General features: G+C 50.6%; 1 protein-coding gene across 11 annotated transcripts in view; it reads left to right on the forward strand.

Annotated features, from left to right (window-relative positions):
- The window catches only part of Eps15l1 (epidermal growth factor receptor pathway substrate 15 like 1), an 83,592-nt gene that overhangs the window by 38,915 nt on the left and 26,798 nt on the right, over positions 1-17,879 (forward strand). For 9 of the 11 annotated variants that reach the window (XM_052162749.1, XM_052162750.1, XM_052162748.1 and 6 more), the window contains exons 10-19: positions 1,504-1,661; positions 3,440-3,596; positions 3,874-3,959; positions 5,141-5,213; positions 5,583-5,744; positions 6,710-6,907; positions 7,900-8,064; positions 12,886-13,009; positions 13,778-13,828; positions 14,887-15,023. In XM_052162749.1, the coding sequence (XP_052018709.1) occupies positions 1,504-1,661; positions 3,440-3,596; positions 3,874-3,959; positions 5,141-5,213; positions 5,583-5,744; positions 6,710-6,907; positions 7,900-8,064; positions 12,886-13,009; positions 13,778-13,828; positions 14,887-15,023 (1,311 nt within the window). The remainder of the gene's footprint in view (positions 1-1,503; positions 1,662-3,439; positions 3,597-3,873; positions 3,960-5,140; positions 5,214-5,582; positions 5,745-6,709; positions 6,908-7,899; positions 8,065-12,885; positions 13,010-13,777; positions 13,829-14,886; positions 15,024-17,879) is intronic. The other 2 variants (XM_052162751.1, XM_052162758.1) reach the window with 1 other exon arrangement.

A 17,879-nucleotide genomic window follows, 5' to 3' on the forward strand; every position in this document is an offset into this window, starting at 1 on the left:
TTCATTTATCTGTCCTGTAGACTCAGCTCACTGAGAACACTCATTCATTCATCTGTCCCGTAGGCTCAGCTCACTGAGAACACTCATTCATTCATTTATCTGTCCTGTAGGCTCAGCTCACTGAGAACACTCATTCATTCATTTATCTGTCCCGTAGGCTCAGCTCACTGAGAACACTCATTCATTCATTCATCTGTCCTGTAGGCTCAGCTCACTGAGAACACTCATTCATTTGTTTATCTGTTTATGTGCATTCATTTGTTTAAGTAAGTGCACACATCTTTGTTTGGAGGCCACCGAGGGTATCAGATGTCCTCCTCCATCACTGTCTCTCCATTCCTTTGAGGCAAGGTCTCTTCTTGATCCCTGGAGCTCTCTCTTTCCTGGCTGGGCTGGTACCCAGCACACCCGAGTGGGCTCCCTCCTCTGACACAGGAGTTGTAGGCACTTGCAGGGTGCCTGCTTGTTGTTTGTTAGGTGGTTCTAGAGGCAGCACTCCTGTGCTCATGTTCATGCATGCAGTGGTCTTTACCACCAAGGCGGCTGCCCGCCCGACAGGACGAGGCTCCCCCACTGTGCATTAAGGCTGCTGCACATGTTCATGGGTGGGTACGTGCCGCAGCACGTATGTGTGGCATGGGTTCAGTGCAGCACCTTCTAACCACAGGCCTGCCCCTCACGCATCACTGACACAGACCCCTGTGCCTGGCTCTGGCACTGGGGCAAGAGCTTATTGTGTCGGTGTAGTACCTAGTGCTTCCTGTGAAGAGCAGACGCTCGTGATCTGGGTGCTGGGAAGGCTGGCCTGGCAGGGGACGTTATTTCCCTGTCCCATGAGCATTTGGAACCGAGAAATAATGTGCTACATACAGCTGTAACATGAGTCGGGCGTTCTTAGTCATGCATGTTAAGATGGGGAGTGTGTTTGGGAGAATGTGCTCAGGGTCTGTGTACATGTTGACAAAGTGCTGAGAGTTTTGGTGTCCACGAGGGCTCAGTCAGCTAGCATGTACTAGCATGCCTCCTGAGCCCAGAGACCACGTAAGGAGTGGCTGTGCGGCATGGAGTAGCAGATAGATGTCTCCTGTGCTCATTAACACAGGGTCTTGCTATAGTTCCAGGCTGGCCAGGAACTCCTAGTCTCCCTGCCTCGGACTCACCAGAGCTGAGGGATAATCGTATAGTAAAAATCAACAACGACAACAACAAAATGGAAACTGGTCAACAGCTGCAGTCTCTTCCTGGGTGTTTCTATCCTGAGACTGTCTCCAGCTCACCATCCCATATTCTGTGGTTCTGGGCTTACAGGGCACAGAAATGGTAGCAGTGGAGATCCCCAACTGACCCGAACTGCACTGTATTTGACCTTTTTTATTCTCTCAGCTCCTAGCCAGAGTCCTGCACCAGGCTGTATGGTCCTGACCCTGTCAGTGAGAATTGTAAGCAGTGCTGAGGGCTGGAGTAGGCCTCACAAAGAAGTCACTCTGTTGTAACCTGTTTCAGCCACCAGTGGCCTGGGTTGTGCCTGTGGCAGATAAGATGCGCTTTGACGAGATCTTCCTGAAGACAGACCTGGACCTTGATGGCTATGTGAGTGGCCAGGAAGTGAAGGAGATCTTCATGCACTCAGGCCTCACACAGAACCTTCTGGCACACATCTGGTAATGATGGAAATGTTGGTGGAGGTGCGCTGAGAGATTGAAAAAGAGAGTCGGGAGGGCTCCCATTTTCCAGGTGACAGTATACAGGGAAGTAGGGCCAGCCCATATCTGGTACTGGACAGCTGTGCTAAGTCTTCTCTACAGGCCTCACCTTGCCACAGCCGCCCGTAACAGTCCTTCCGCCTGCCGCTTGAGTAAGGGCCTGGGCGGTTCCCGTGAGCTTCCACTTGGAGGAGCACCACGGACAGTCCATGTACATTACATTGAAGTCAAGTGGGTCACCAGAGTGTGATTGTGGGGGGCAGGTGCATTGCCATTAAATGTCAGTCAGATGTGCTGGTGACCCCACAGTTGGTCCTCTTCAGTAAACCTTCCAAACTCTGTGGACCCTGGTATTTCTTGAGACCCCAGGCTACATGAGATTAGGTATGAATGACATATAGGGGTTGGGAGGTGTAGATGGGGGTCCAGTGGCCCCCCTAAGTCCTGTTCTCCTACGGAGCACTGTTTTAGGGTTTCTGGTTCGGGGATAGAACACCATGACTGTGGAAATGGCTTGTTTCTGTTTACATTTCCAGATCATAGTCCGTCACTGAGGGAAGTCAGGCAGGACCTTGGAGGCAGGAGCTGAAGCAGAGGTCATGGAGGGTGCTGGCTCCTGGCTGGCTCCCCGTGGTTTCCTCAGTCTCCTTATACACCTCAGGCTCACCTACCCAGGGTGGGCACCACCCACATGAGATTTCCAACCCCATCAGTCATTAATGGAGAAAACGCCCCTACAGAGCTGCCTACAGGCCAATCTGATGAAGCCATTGTCGCAGACCCTCTTCCTAGATATCTCCAGGTCGTATAAAGTTTACCAAGCCAGCTAGCACAGGAACAGTCACCAGCCATTAGGCTGATTCTTGGGGTTCTCTTGCAAGTGGTCACAGCTGTTCTAGTGTAGACGGTGGCCGCTGTATAACAAACACTGGGTGCTGGATGAGGGGGCTGCCTTCATCCTACCTTTGTTAAGTGCTGGACAGAGCTGACATCTCAGAGTAAGGCTCCTTCTGAGGGTAACCGATGTGTTCCAATAAGTTAATTTGTCCTAAACCAGAGCCCTGAGTAGCTTCCTGCCTGCTTTCTGGCTGGATCAGGGAACTGAGCTTGAGTAATCCTAGCCAGGTAAGGAGAAGAGTCAGCCCCAAGGGTCAGGGGCACTCAGCTGCCTCCTTAGCCAGGCTGCCTTGTGCCCACTTGTGGCAAGTGACAGCACTTTTAATGCCAACAGTGCACTGCCAGCTCCTCTAGGATACTCCTTTTCTCCCTGGTGCCACACGAGACACAGACCCAAGGCAAGCTCCTGAGGTCGAAGACACTGTGGACAGGGAGGGTGTCTTGAGACCTCCAGAGTGCAGCTCTCGCCCAAGGCTGCACACAGCCTCCAGATCTAGACTAAACAGGAATGATAATGTAGCCCTGCCCCATCTGCCCGGGACCTCATGGTCTGTGCTGGACACTTGCGTCTCTGGAGTACCTAGAACAAGATGAACCAAGGAACCCTTGACCCTTACGGTCAACTGGAGGGGTGTGTGCTGTGGGGAGGGTTCTTCCTGTCAGCCTTGCTCCCGTGCACCCGTGACCATCCTTAAGGAGGTGCTCATCAGCACTGATGGGAACATGGAGGCAGTGCCAGGGCTGCTGTGGTCCTGGTGGCCTTGATCATCAGGGCTGGCTCAGAATAGGTGGTGGCAAGTGCAGCTGAGGTGTATAATTGCATTTCACATCTCTCCCAGGGCCCTGGCCGATACAAGACAAACGGGCAAGTTAAGCAAAGAGCAGTTCGCGCTAGCTATGTATTTCATCCAGCAGAAGGTCAGTAAAGGCATCGACCCGCCTCAAGTCCTCTCGCCTGACATGGTGCCGCCTTCGGAGAGAGGTGCCCCCATTCCAGTGAGTACCCAGGCATCTTTGTTTCTGTTCTTCTACCACCCACCAGAAGGTGCTGCTGTGTAGGCCGCCAGCGGCCACATACGAACCGGGTTCACTGCTGGTGCCCCAAGACCTCCCTCCAAGTCCTCAGTCCCCCAGGCCACGTTTGGGGGTGGGAACTGGGAGGTGGGGATCCTTTGATTGGGCCACCTGGAGAGTTCTCAGGTCAGTGGCTAGTGCTTTGGTCCCCTGACATGTAAGCTGCTGGCTCCCTGTGACTTTGAAGTTTTGATCCTAGGACAGTTCAAACGCTCTCGGGTCAGGGGAGTTCACTGGTGTGAAAGAGCTGGACGACATTAGCCAGGAGGTCGCACAGCTGCAGAGGTACGTGACTGTCTGCTTTCTGGTGGGTCCCGATGGGTGCAGCAGCCTTGTGTCCATTTCCCCACGAGCCTTTGAGGGGAGGGGAAGACACAAATCTTACTTGGATCATTGTTGCTCTGAGTCTATGTTGTTCAGGTAGCTTCGGGCAGGTTATGGCTACATAGCTGCCTAGGAATACAAACAACTGAGACGAGAGTCCGGCACACAGCTTAGATGACAGATCCAAATCTGGCATCAGGGGTCCAGTTTCTCGCTGCCCTTTTCCCAGAGGTCAGCGACTGCCATGCTCTGGCCCTGGCTCTCCTGGCCCAGCTGTGCTTTCTGTTCCTGTCCTTCAGGAACAACACAGCTGACTCCATAGTCCACTGTCCCTGCAGTACTGGACGGTGTTTATCTGCAGTTCTTTGTCCCCTGTGTCCCTCTTTGTTGAGTGGCCTGTCGGTGTCAGACTACTGAGTGGCTTTGATTGGGTGTGTGACATAGGGAGTGGTTTCTCTCCGTGTGACAGTCACAGAACTGAACAGTTTGGTGACATAGGGAGGGAGTGCAGGGCCTGTGCCAACTGTCCGCTGGTGTTGGAACCCAAGGAAAAGATGTATGCCTGGACTTCTCAATGGGTCCTTGCTGCTGTGGGTCCAAGCTCTCCATTTCCTTGCTGAATGTCAGCTGGGAACCCCATGCTAATGTGGGGACCAGTCCCACTCCACCCTGTCTGCCTCCAGAGCCAGCAAGAGCTGGCAAGTCAAGAGCTGGCAAGTCCTTGCTGCCTGGGATCCTCCATTTTCCTGTTTGTCTGTCAGACGGTAAAGACCCTGCTCTGAGGCAGTGGGCACTGAGACGGAGACTCTTGTGCAGGGTCTGCTGTGCCCTATGGTAGGGAGTATCATTGGTTAGTCCAGGAATATTGCTGTAAAAAGTATCTAGGCTAGCTAATGTGCAAAGAAAGGGTCTTCCTTAGCTGAGTTCCAGAAGCTGATCTATCTGGCCTGTGGTGAGGACCTCAGATACATGCTGTCATGGTGACATAGGACCATTTGTGTGGCAAGCCTGAGGAGTCAGGAGATATGGAGGGCTTTAGGGACCATTCTGTATCGAATGTGTAGGTTTAGGCCTCCAGTCAAGATGACAGCTCTGTGCTATGCAGTGTTGACTGTTTTCATCCATTGTTTTTAAACCTGCAGAGAGAAATACTCACTAGAACAAGACATCAGAGAAAAGGAAGAGGCAATCAGACAGAAAACCAGCGAAGTGCAGGTGTGGGTGCTGCGCCTCGGCTAAGGTTGCTGAATGCAGGGGGATGTCAGAATTGTGTGCTGAATGTGTGACAGTGCATGGGACAGCCTTGGGATTACCATGTGGTTTTGTTTCCTTGGTGGCATTGGGGATGGAACCTGGGGTTTCACACATATCTGGTAGGCACTGAGTGTAGAACCCCAAGCCTCATCCTTGCTCAGGTGCCAAAAACAGAGCCTAGGACCTCATCCTCATCCCTGGTGAGCATAGGGGTGGAGCCCTTCCCACACAGTTTCTAATGCTGAACCATAGTCCAGCCTAGCGTGTCTTTTAATCTCTTATTTAGGGACTGTTGTTACCATGTTAGTCAGCACCACCCCTTTCCCATAGGAATTACAAAATGACCTGGACCGGGAAACTAGCAGTCTGCAGGAGCTTGAGGCTCAGAAACAGGATGCCCAGGACCGCCTGGACGAGATGGACCAGCAGAAGGCTAAGCTGCGGGACATGCTGAGTGATGTGCGGCACAAGTGCCAGGATGAGACCCAGACGGTGAGCTCCCAGTGTCCCAGTGTCCCATGACAGCTCTTGCCAACAGATGACAAAATGCCAGCTGAGAAACATCTAGGTACCTGAGGCCAGAGCTGTGAATGATCCCTCTGTCCCCAGGGATCAGGTTGCAAAACTGCATGGCTTCAGTAGCTCCTCCCCAATGTCCTACAGCAGGGAACAGGGCTGTCGGCGCCCCCGCCTCCTGCTGTGACCCCTTTTGTCACAGATGATCTCCTTCCCCTCACTACCTGTTCCATACATGGCCTCTGACTGTGCAGACTCCATACTTTATACTTTATATACTTATTCACTCATTTTTTTTAATTTATTGATATATTTATTTACATTTCAAATGATTTCCCCTTTTCTGGACCCCCACTCCCCAAAAGTCCCATCAGTCCCCTTTCCTCCCCCTGTTTTCCCACCCAACCCTTCCCACTTCACTGTTCTGATTTTGTTCTATACTGCTTCACTGAGTCTTTTCAGAACCAGGGGCCACTCCTCCTTTCTTCTTGTACCTCATTTGTTGTGTGAATTATGTTTTGGGTATTCCAGTTTTCTAGGTTAATAACCACTTATTAGTGAGTGCATACCATGATTCACCTTTTGAGTCTGGGTTACCTCACTTAGTATGATGTTCTCCAGCTCCATCCATTTGCCTAAGAATTTCATGAATTCATTGTTTCTAATGGCTGAGTAGTACTCCATTGTGTAGATATTATTCACTCATGTTTTGAGGGAGCTTTTGTGTGTGTTTGTGTAGCACACTCATGCTTGTGTGAATTTGCGTATATATCTGTGTGTGGTCAGAGGACAGCGGGGGACTAGGTCCTCTTCAGGCGTGGCAGCTGCACCATCACCCACCAGCTATATCTCTGTGTCCACACAGTGAGAAAGAAAGCTTGGTGTCTGTCTGTCTTTCTGTGCCCTGCCTGACTTGTGAGTCCTTTTGGCTGTCATTTCAGATCTCATCGTTGAAAACCCAGATCCAGTCTCAGGAGTCAGACTTGAAGTCCCAGGAGGATGACCTGAACCGGGCCAAGTCAGAGCTGAATCGGCTGCAGCAGGAGGAGACACAGCTGGAGCAGAGCATCCAGGCTGGTCGTGCGCAGCTCGAGACCATCCTCAGGTCCCTGAAGTGCACACAGGATGACATCAACCAGGTGCTTTGACAGGGATGGGACAGTGGTGCTGGTGAGGTGAGCTGCTGAGGACTTTGTAGAGTGTGGCTCAGAGTGCCTGCCTGCCTCCGTGTCCCGTGAGTGCTGGCCCTTCCCAGAAGCCAGGAGGAAGCTCTGAGCCTGCCCTGTCCTTGTGCACATGGTGCTCACTGCTCTGTCTTCATGTGATCTCCGGCATGCAGGACAGACAGGGGATGCCCTTAACAGACAGCAAAGAAACCTGTGTCCTGTAGACGGAAACTCTCTGCTTGTCTCAGGCTACAGGCTGATAGGGCAATGTGACACCTCTCTGGTCTCAGTGGCTTCATGTCTTATATTGTGCTTTATAAATGTTATTTCCATGGGGTTATTTTCAGGGTTCTTCCTCCCAGCCTTCAGAGACTATTCCTTGGAGATGGCTTAAGATACTTGCAGACATTGCTAATAGAAGGAATGATTGTTGGTGGTAATAGAGGATCTCAATTGTGTAGCCTCTGCAGGTCTGGAACTCACTGTAGACCAGGCTGTCCTTGAACTCACAGAGATCCACTTGTCTCTGCCTCTTGAGTGCTGTGATTAAACACGGGTATGACCATGGCCAGCATCACTTTTGTTGTTGGCTTGGTTTGGTTTGGTTTGGTTTCAGGTTTTGTTTTTTTTTTTGTTTTTTTTTTGTTTTTTTTTGGATTTCTTTTAACTGTGCTTGAGATAGGGTCAGCCTTGAACTTGTGATCAGTCTTCCTGCCTCAGCCTTCCTAGGCCGCCTTCTGGTTCCTCCTCCTCCTCCTCCTCTTCCTCCTATCTTTTTGTCAGTTGGGCAGTGCTGTAAACAGTTTCATTATGACATGGGACCCTTTCACAGGGCCAGGGTCACCTGTCTAGTAATTCAGCTTGGCAGGGCAGTCCTTCCCTGTGTGTCTGATCCCTCAGGGAAGGAAGGCACCTTGCTGGCTGTACCTGGAGCTCCTTTGATGTCCATGGTGTTTGTCTTGCAGGCAAGAAGCAAGCTGTCCCAGCTACAGGAGAGCCACCTAGAAGCTCACCGGAGTCTGGAACAGTACGACCAGGTGCCTGATGGGGTCTCTGGTACCAGCCTGCCTGACCTGGCCACCTTGAATGAAGGCATCTTGCTAGCAGAGAGGGGCGGCTTTGGAGCCATGGTAAAGGTCGAGTAAGAGTCTCCGGGTCCACGTGGGCTCTGCTGCAGCTGTAGATCTGCTAACAACATTGGCTCCCTCAATGTGTGGCAGCCTTTGGTTTTGCTGGCTATCTGCCTGTGCAGGGCCCAGGGCTGGTGGCCGACTTCCTCCTGTCATCTAGAAGCCGTGAGGCCCAAGTGTTCCATCTCCTTTTAGGCCAGTCACCCAAATGTGAAGGGCAAATCAAACCAAAGCCAGTGTGGTCCCATACTGCAGGAGCTCGGCGCTCTACTGGTGCAGCCTTGGGTGCAAGTGTGCAAGTATGTGTCATTCAAGTCAAGTGATTCCAAAAGATGGAGAAACAGGCTGCAGCTGCAGCTCGGTAGTAGGCACCGCAGGCTCCGTTTCCACCCTGGAACACTCACTAAGCACCACAGCACCTCTGCTCTTCAGGTGCTGTGCAGCCAGCTGTTGGCTGACCTCTGGAGGGTCTCAGCACTGTGTGGCCACACTGCTTGTGAGCCATTGATGCTCTGTGCCCTTGTTGGAGCCGTCAGCCCCAACTCAGGGGGGTCTGGTTGGGCCTGCAGCTTCTGGTACTGGGGTATTCTGCTACTTCAACCTCTCTCCCGGCCGCCTTGTCTCCAGGGCTCAGCTTTGCTCCGGCCCTGCTTTCCCTCCTCAGCCTTCTCTCCGTGGTCGCCACTCGCCTCGCACTCTCAACACAGCTACCTTCCCTCTCTTCTCTCTCTTTCCCGTCTAAGAACTCAGGGAGAAGCCTGTGCTTCCCCAGGCCATGTAGAAGGTGCTGTTCGTATCTGCCTGTCCTCCATGTCTGCCACCCGGAAGGAGGGCCCTTCACCCGTACACTTATAAGTAGGTGGCTTCCTGCCCAATGCGGGCGTCTGTTCTATGGAATTCCCATGGAATTCCTTGCTTTTTGGCTTGTAGCCCAGTGTGTGTTTCTGTCTGTGAATGCAGTTTTGGGCTCCATCTCGCCATTGTCCCCTGTGCAGCTGGCTTGTCTTATGTCCTGGGCCAGGGAAATGCTCTCTCTAAGTCTCCCCTTGTAGATCTTGTTTGGTCTCTCTCTCTCTCTCCCAAACAATCTTGTTTGGTGGGTCTGTCTGTCTGTCTCTCTCTCTCCTTCCTTTCCTCTTCCTTTTTTTATTTCTGAGACGGTGTCACTGTGCAGCCCAGGCTACCATGGAACTCCAGAGATCCTGGTTGCAGGGATTAAAGGTGTCTGTCAGGTTCCCGTGTAGCTTTTATCACATCTGGGCTGCATCTTAGCAGTGGGTGACACTTTACAGGTGGTGTACTCATTTCTTCTACCACCAGAGCATTTTGTACATGGTTATTTTTGACCATCGTTTAACCAGGTGGAATTTGCGTGGTTAACTGTCATTTGTACAGTGTAACCTAGATATATTACCTAGAAACTCCTTGTGTCTGAAGGAACCCACATCTTGTATTTAAAAAAAAAAATTGGGGGGGCGGTATTGTTTCCATTTCTTAATAAACAGTTTGAAGCAAGGTCTTTGTTCAGTGTTCCATCCGGGGCTGTGGAGCAGAGGTGTGCTCCGTCCGTTCTCTTCGTGGGGTGCAGCTAGGGCTTGTGCTTACAAAGATGTGCAACCAGAGTGGCACCTCTGGAACTTACTACAGGTGTTTCTTGAGCCACTGAGATAATGTTACATTCCCAAGGTACGGCTGCCACGAGGCAATAGGATGTTCACTTCCGTGTATATCCTTAATTACTTTTTTCTTTCACAGTGCTGTAGGCGGAGCCTGAGGCCTCACACATGTTAGCTAGGACTCACCACTGACCCCGCGCCCAGCCCAAAACCATGTTTATTTCTTGTGACTGATAGAAGCCTCTTCCTATCCAGGAAGCCCACACAGCAGAGAGAAAGCCATGTACCATCCCAGTTTGTCACTGACTTACCAGGACAGATTGGACACTTGGCCAGTTCCAGCCCCGCTAACACGGAGGAGCCAAGGCTCTGCGTTCCCAGCAAGGATTTGTGAATGAGAGCTGCTTAGCTGGCAGCTTGAGCTAGGACGGAACTATGTACTTCGGGACAGTTGGTGGGAGCACCAGTATTGGGTCCCTACACAACACACTTCGTTTTGAGACAGGGTCTCATGGTGTAGCCATGGCTGGCCTGGAACTCATAGATGAAGTCCAGGCTGCCATTGGGCTCACAGAGATCCATTTGCCTTTGTCTCCAAGTGCAGAGATGAAAAAGGCGTGCATCTCCATGACCAACCCCAGCCTGCTGTAGACGCCAGGGATGCCACAGGAACTTCTTGGGCATCCTTTGTGGCTGTGGCTGTATTCTGAAAACAGACAGAGCTTAGTACCAGCTGCCTTGCCTTTGAAAGTGTTTACTGCAGCTGGGGTGGCTCAGCAGTGGGGGGGCCTGGGTCCTATCCTTAGTGCAGCACAAGTTAGTAATTAAATAAAAGTAGTTAACGTGTTCTACCTCTCCGATGGAAGTCAGTACTCACCTAGGGTAGTGTCTGTCCTTACACATGCTCAGTCACGGAGCAGCCACATGACTCTGCTCTGAGAAGATGCCATCGACTAGTAACATTGTAGGTAGTAAGTTCATCAGCTTGTCTGCAGGGTAACAGAATGGGTCTTCCTATGCTCAAGAATCATATTTACCCTTGTATTTCTGTCCCCCAGGGTGCCGTGTTACTCATTTTCCTGGCTAGTGGCTAGCTCTATTCACGTTTGGGGGGCAGGGGGCTCTTTTCAGCTTCGAGTCTGGTACGGACTGTCACCGTTTTTACTTCCTTCCGACGTGAGTCCTGCCAGGGCCTTGGCTGCAGTGCTGTGCTGCATGCAGGGCCTTGGCTGCAGTGCTGTGCTACATGCAGGGCCTTGGCTGCAGTGCTGTGCTGCATGCATGCTCAGTGAGCCGTTGCCACTCCAGTGCACCCAGCTATCCTGTGGCACCTTCGGGGAAGGCGCCACAGCTGCATGAAATGTGGGTGTCTCCTGACATGTTGTAGGCCCCAACAGTCCACGTGCTGGACTGGTTGGTAGTACAGTTCCCAGGCATATTTGTGCCATTAAATCCTATTTGCTCATTGTCGTCCCTTCAGTGATAGAAACACCAGATTGTCAGTAACTGGCCCTGTCCATAAACAGCCCTTTAGAGCTAACTGTGAGCTTCCTTTCTAAGACTGAGCTGTGTGGCTAACTCCATCCCTCTTCCCTCAGTGTTTTAGTACACAGTCCATTCCTTGCCCAGGGCCTGTACAAGAGGATTGTTTCTTGTCTGGTCCAGGGTTTCCTTAGGACATGACCTTCTGCCAGTGTCTCTCTGTCCTTGAACCGGCCTGGCAGCTGTGTGTGCTTCCTTTGTCCATGATGTGGCAGAGGGGTTATTTCCTGCCGCAGGGCACGGACTCTGTTTCGGCGGAGTCTCCCATTTAGGTTCTCTCTGTCCTTGGACCCCAGCAGCTGCACTAGGGTGTATGGTCTCGGGGCTGGCAGTACCCAAGCGTCCTCAGCAGCTGCTGTGCTAGCTGCATCTGTGTTTGCCCTCCCTGAGCACCAGGCCTGGCTTCCCTAGGAAGGCCTGTGCCCAGAAGCTCTGAAGAATGGTTCCAGGTAAGAAGATGGCCCACCCACTTCTTCACCTACTCACAGCCTGTCAGTGACTACTGCTTTTTTTTTTTTTTTAATCTTTTTTTTCATTTCCTAAGAATGAATCTTGCTGTGTGGCTAGGCTAGCCAGGAGCTATTGATCCTCCTGCCTTGGGCTTCCCAGAACCAGGGTAACAAGTGTGCTTCCTGTTCCCATCTGGTGGCTTCCTCTTAATACCCCCACCCCGGGCTTATTTCTATCCCAGGTGCTGGCACCTCATTAGGATTTTGGACCTACCTTTGGGTTCAGTAGCTTTTTGGAGCATTCATGTCATTTGTCTGAACCCTTGTCGACTTTCACAGATGCCCAGCTTTGACGTGACTTGATCACTGAGCCCCTGCCATTTAAAAACCAAACAACTATTTCCAGTTGCATAGTCCTGCTTTGTGGAGGATTGTGCCTCTTAAGCAGAGCAGATCCCTGATTTCTCGGCCCAGCCTCCCCTTTGTGAGGCTCACCCACCCCTCAGGTCATTCCCACTATGGAAAAGCACTCTTCAAAACTAAGTTTTATTCTAGTACTTTGAGCACACTTTATCTATTCTAGAACTAAGAACCTTTTTACAAACATGCAAAGTGTCTTGCATGCTTTACTAGCTCCCACTGCACCAGTGTCACCTCAAGCCCCACTTCCCACTTGGCGGAAACGGCCCACTTGTTTCTTTTCATAGAACTGTGGGGGTGGGGGTTGTTCCTGGCCCTGGGCTAGGCTCTGGCCTTATCAATCTGCCCCTGTGGATGTGTGACCTCAGGGTATGACTGGCACACCACATCTATTGCTGTCACTGGCATCTTATCTCACATAGCCGTACATCCTTAAGGCTTCTCCATTTACAGTGGAATTTCCTTTTCAGGGCTGAGTATTATTTCACCACACGGGTGGGTAGGTTCCATCTATTTATCATTCTGCTCAGAGACTTGATTAGAGTCATTTTAGATTAACTGAAAAGTTACTGTGATGAAGTGTCTCCATGTGCCATGCCTGGTTTCCATTTTTACCTTAGCAAGTAGACCAATGTCCAGGCTTGTTTTTAGCCAAAATCTCCATGTGGGTGCCTCCTTTTCAGGGCCTCTGTTCTGGGCCACACTGCATCCAGTACAGATCTGAGTTAGGTGTGGGGCCCTGCCTTGGCTTAAACCAGAAGTAACTCAGCACTGTCCTTTCTTCACCATCCTAGGATGATCCTTTCAAAAACAAAGCCTTATTGTTTAGCAACAACTCCCAGGAACTGCATCCAGACCCCTTCCAGGCTGAGGACCCCTTCAAGTCCGACCCATTTAAAGGAGCTGACCCGTTTAAAGGTACACCCAGCCTATGTCCCCATGAAAAAGCCTGTTGTTTCTTTTTAAGATATTTTTATGCATATAAGTGTTTTGTCTGCATGTACACGTGCATCATCTGTGTACAGTTCCCCCAGAGGGCAAAAGAGAGTGTCAGATCTACCAGAGCTGGAGTTATGGACAGTTTCTTAACTGGGTGCTGGGAATTGAACCTAGGTCCTTAGCAGAATCAGCAGGTGCTCTTAACAGCTGAGCCGCCTCTCCATCCCCTTAACTTTCAGAGGTTGTTTTGTTTTGAGATGGTGTAGCACTGCCTGTCCTAGAACTCACTCTGTAGATCACTCTGGCCTTGAACTCAGCGATCCTCCTGCTTCTCCTCCTGAGTGCTCCCCTGGGAAGCTTTTAGATTTTGATAATAGCATTTTAGGTCTAAGGGACAGAGCCAGGACTTCGGCATCATTGTAGGTCACCACAACATGACCAGGACAGCTACTGTGTCTTTGTCCTCTTACTGAGTAAGGTAGGAGGAGGTGGGGGATCCAGGGTGGAGAAAGGAAAGTGAGTTCTCTAAGACTAGTTCTGTCTGCCTCCAGCCAAGCATCCCAGCTCACCGTGACTGTCCGCCTGCCTGCCTGCCTGCCTGCCTGGGGTGCCGCTTTTCACCGTGACCAGGCTATAGCAGCGGCCAGTGCAAGGAGACAGACCAGTTGTTTCCCCTGAGCCGGCAGACGCCTGCCTCTGTCTGCCATCCCCCCTCTCCTCACCTGACTGCTTCTCTCTTTGCTCCAGGTGACCCTTTCCAGAACGATCCCTTCTCAGAGCAGCAGGCAGCAGCTACAGGTAAGGCCGTCTTCCTTCTTCCTGACAACGTCCACAGTCTCTCCTGTTTATTTGGGGCCAGGGTCACTTGTGCCCTAGCTGTCTTTGTTGAGTATGTGGTGTGACTGTCACACATGGTGGGACTCCCCACCACCCATGCCCCAGACAGTGATGCCATAGCAAAAGACAGCCATGATCCAGGCCATGACACAGGCCATTTTTGTGGCCTTTAGTTTTCTGTTTTGGCTGGCCTTGGATGTCCAAAGGCCTGGGTTCCCTAGTACCACAGAAACAAAAGATTTGGAATATTTGCCTCCACAGAGACCCTCACCTGTCACAGTAGCCTCTGCCCTGCCCAGTGCCTGGTGAAGGCAGTGTTCCTGCCTTGAAACCCACAGTGGTTTTTAATACCCTTTTTTTCCCCTTTGAAACAGGGTTTCTCTGTGTAGCCCTGGCTGTCCTAGAACTCACTCTGTAGTCCAGGCTGGCCTTGAACTCAGAAATCCACCTGCCTCTGCCTCCCAAGTGCTGGGATTAAAGGTGGGTGCCACCACCACCCGGCTACATGCAGTTTTATTATAGAGCATAATGTATACACCACAAAATTTTCCTTTTAAAAAGTTGGTATGCTGGGCTTGTGTCAGACAGTTTTAATCCCAGCACTCAGTAGCTCCGTAGACAGAGGTATGTCTCAAGAAACTTTAATTATTAGCATGTATATGTGTATATGTCTATAAATATGTGTGTGCACGTTTATGTGTCCCATGTGTGGAAGTTGGGAGCAATTTACAAGAGTCAGTTATCTTTCACCATGTGGGTGAGGCTGTCAGGTTTTACAGCAAATGTTTATATCCACTTTGCCATCCCTCTTGCCCTTGTCATGCTTTTGACAGAGGTATAGAATTGTGGAAGGCTGGAGTGCAGTCCATTGCCCTGTGGCCATTGTTCCTGTTCTGACTCCTGGACAACTGACTACACAGTCACCACAATTTCTGCCTCATCCTGAGCCCTCTCTCCTTGTTGCCCATCTCTTTGTCTCCCTGGTGTCATTGGTCACTAGTTATGCCCTCTCATTCCAGACCCATTTGGAGGGGACCCTTTCAAAGAAAGTGACCCATTCCACAGCTCAACCAGTGACGACTTCTTCAAGAAACAGACAAAGAATGACCCGTTTACCTCAGACCCCTTCACAAAGAACCCTTCCTTACCTTCAAAGGTGAGTGATTTCTGCAGGGCCTCTGAGGTGTGTTTGGATTGGCTCCTGGTGTCGGGGAGGCTGGCTGGCTTGACCGGAGCTGTCATCACAAGCCTGGTGTCATTACTGGCTGGTAAGGTGGCACCCAGCACTGTCACTGAGCCAGGGTACACAGTGCCAAGTGAGGCCAGGGCACCTTCTCCCTCCCAGTCTCTCTCCGCGCTGTGGTTCTCTGCTCCGAGCTCTACTCCGTCTCCTGCAGCTGTAGCAGAATGCCACATGGAGCTGGGCATGGCAGCGACGCCTGCTGTCCTGGGAGCACAGTAAGGCTCTGTGTCACATAGGCTGTTTTTCAAATCGTTATTTATTTTTTGTTTTATAGCTTAAAGCATATACACACACACACATGAAAGAGAAATATACTTCATTGTTTATATATGTGTGTATATATATACATATATATATAAATATACATATACGTGTATGTATGCTTTATTGTGTGTATGCCTACATGAATTTATGTGCACCACATGTGTGTAGGTGCTCTGGGAGGCTAGAAGACATCAGATCCTCTAAAGCAGAAGTTTAGTTTGTTGTGATTTGCCTGACACAGATGTTGGGAACTAAACTCTGCAAGAGCATCAAGTCTTTTTAACCACTGAAGTGTCTACAGCCTGTGTGTGCCGGAGAGCAAGTTAATGTCAGAGGGCAGCATCATCAATGTTTCCTTCCTTCCACCAAGTACAGTCGTGGGCTCGAGCTCAGGCTTGGTGGCAAGCATGTTTATTTAATAAGCCATCTCATTAGCTATGCTCTGGGGGTCTTTTTAGTACAAATCCCTGATATTGTGTGTGCAAGTATATGTGTGTGCGTGGGTGTGTCTGTGTGTATGCACATGTGTGTGTGCATGTACATGTCTCTGTTAGATTTGAGTTAGATAACTTAGAGGGTGATGGATGACCTGTTACTCTAACACAGTTCGTGAGGCTGGAGACTTAATAAAGCAAAGAACTTTATTGTGATTTAGCGTTATGGAGGCTAGTGTGGCCACTGGTTCTGGTGTGAATATAACACTGCAGAAGCCGGAGGAGAGAAACAGGACCAGAAGGCTAGGAGGGACCGAGCCTGCTAGCCTTTCCCCTTGTGTAGCTTTCACAGGACCTGGTCTGCCCTTGCCAGGCCTGATATCATGATACAAATGCCAAGTTCCACGCCTGACCTCCTGTGGTCAGACATGGCAGGGCGCACTTACACTCAGAATGCTGTGCGAATTTCTCTTCATGATGTATACTGAATGTAAGAAACAGTTTGAGGCCATCCTCAGTCTTCATAGCAAGTAGTCGAGTTACATAGTGAAATGCTGTCTTAAAAAAAACCACCCACAGGGCAGGGATGTGGCCCTAGAGTGAGGCTCAGCAGCTCAGAACTCCCTAGGGAAGGAAACTGCCGGCCTTCAGACCCCGCACCTGTGAGGCACACTGCCTGTGCTCTTGGACATGCTCGGCTGTAACCTATTAGTGAGCTGCAGAGAGGGGGACACGGGAGTTTGCAGGCTGCCAGCCCAGCCACATGTTCAGTGGCGCCCCTTCCTCAGACGAGCAAGGCAGAGAGTGATGATCGGACACCGGGTCCCTCTGGCCTTTGCTTATACACTCACCCCACAGGAGAGAGACAAACGACCTTCGTGGTCAGACTGGAGTACCATCCCCAGTTAGTTCACCATGCACGCACAATCCTGGAGTGCTGTCCCTCTGCCCAGCATGCTGGAACATGAAGCATGAACTAGAACTGCATTTCTGTTGGAATTTTCTTTTAAAGATTTTTTTTAAAGTTTTTATTTGTTAAAGTGTTTGCCTCTATGTCTGTGTGTGCACCACGTGAGTGCCTGGTGCCTATGGAGGCCAGAAGAGGCCATTAGATCCCTGACCCACCCTCAGTTATATGTAGTTGTGAGCCATCAGGAAGGCCAACCAGTGCTTGTAACCACTGAGTTCCAGCTCACAACTTTGTTTTTGAGACAGGCACTCTGTAGCCCAGGCTGGCGTGTGACTCCGTGGTAGTCTCTCTGCATAGTCCCAGCGGGCTTCAGAGTTGCCAGCATCCTTCTGCCGCTGCCCTGTGTGCTGGGGTGACAGCTGTAAGTTTAAAAGAGTTGGGTATTCTTATAATTTTTATTATTTGTTTGTTTGCTTGCTTATTTTTGGCTTTTGGGGGCAGGGTTTTCCTTGGAGCCTGGCTGTCCTGAAACTTCCTCTGTAAACTAAACTGGACTCAAACTCAGACATCTGCCTGCCTCTCTGCCTCCCCAGTGCTAATGATTAAAGGGTCGTGCTTCCAAGCCTGTTATGTGCTCTTTTTTTTTTTTTTTTTTTTTTTTGGATTTGTTTTTTTTCAAGACAGGGTTTCTCTGTGTAGCCCTGGCTGTCCTGGAACTCACTCTGTAGACCAGGCTGGCCTTGAACTCAGAAATCCGCCTGCCTCTGCTTCCCAAGTGCTGGGATTACAGGCGTGCGCCACCACCGCCCCGCTAATTATGTGCTCTTAGAATTGGCCAAGCATGTATCATTTCTGATTCTCTTGGAAAACAGACTTTTCCCTACTTTATTGAACGATGCTCCCAAGCCCTCACCTGGGAATCCTAGGCAGAGGCTCCACCCTTATCCCCATCTGCCAAATCTTAGTGCTATCTATGTCCAGCTCGCTTCTCAAGCCTGTATGTCATTTGGTAATCTGTGGGGACTGTAGACTCCATCAGTGTTGCCTGCAGCAGGGCATCTGCTGAGGATTACACTCCGCTGCCCAGGTTTGTTTAGTCCCCCACCCTCCCTGAGGGGCAATATTGTTTATGGCATTTAAAACTGTTAGGGAAAGTATGGC

This window comes from Apodemus sylvaticus, chromosome 18 (genome assembly GCF_947179515.1).
Source record: "Apodemus sylvaticus chromosome 18, mApoSyl1.1, whole genome shotgun sequence".
In the NCBI taxonomy this organism is placed as follows: domain Eukaryota; kingdom Metazoa; phylum Chordata; class Mammalia; order Rodentia; family Muridae; genus Apodemus; species Apodemus sylvaticus.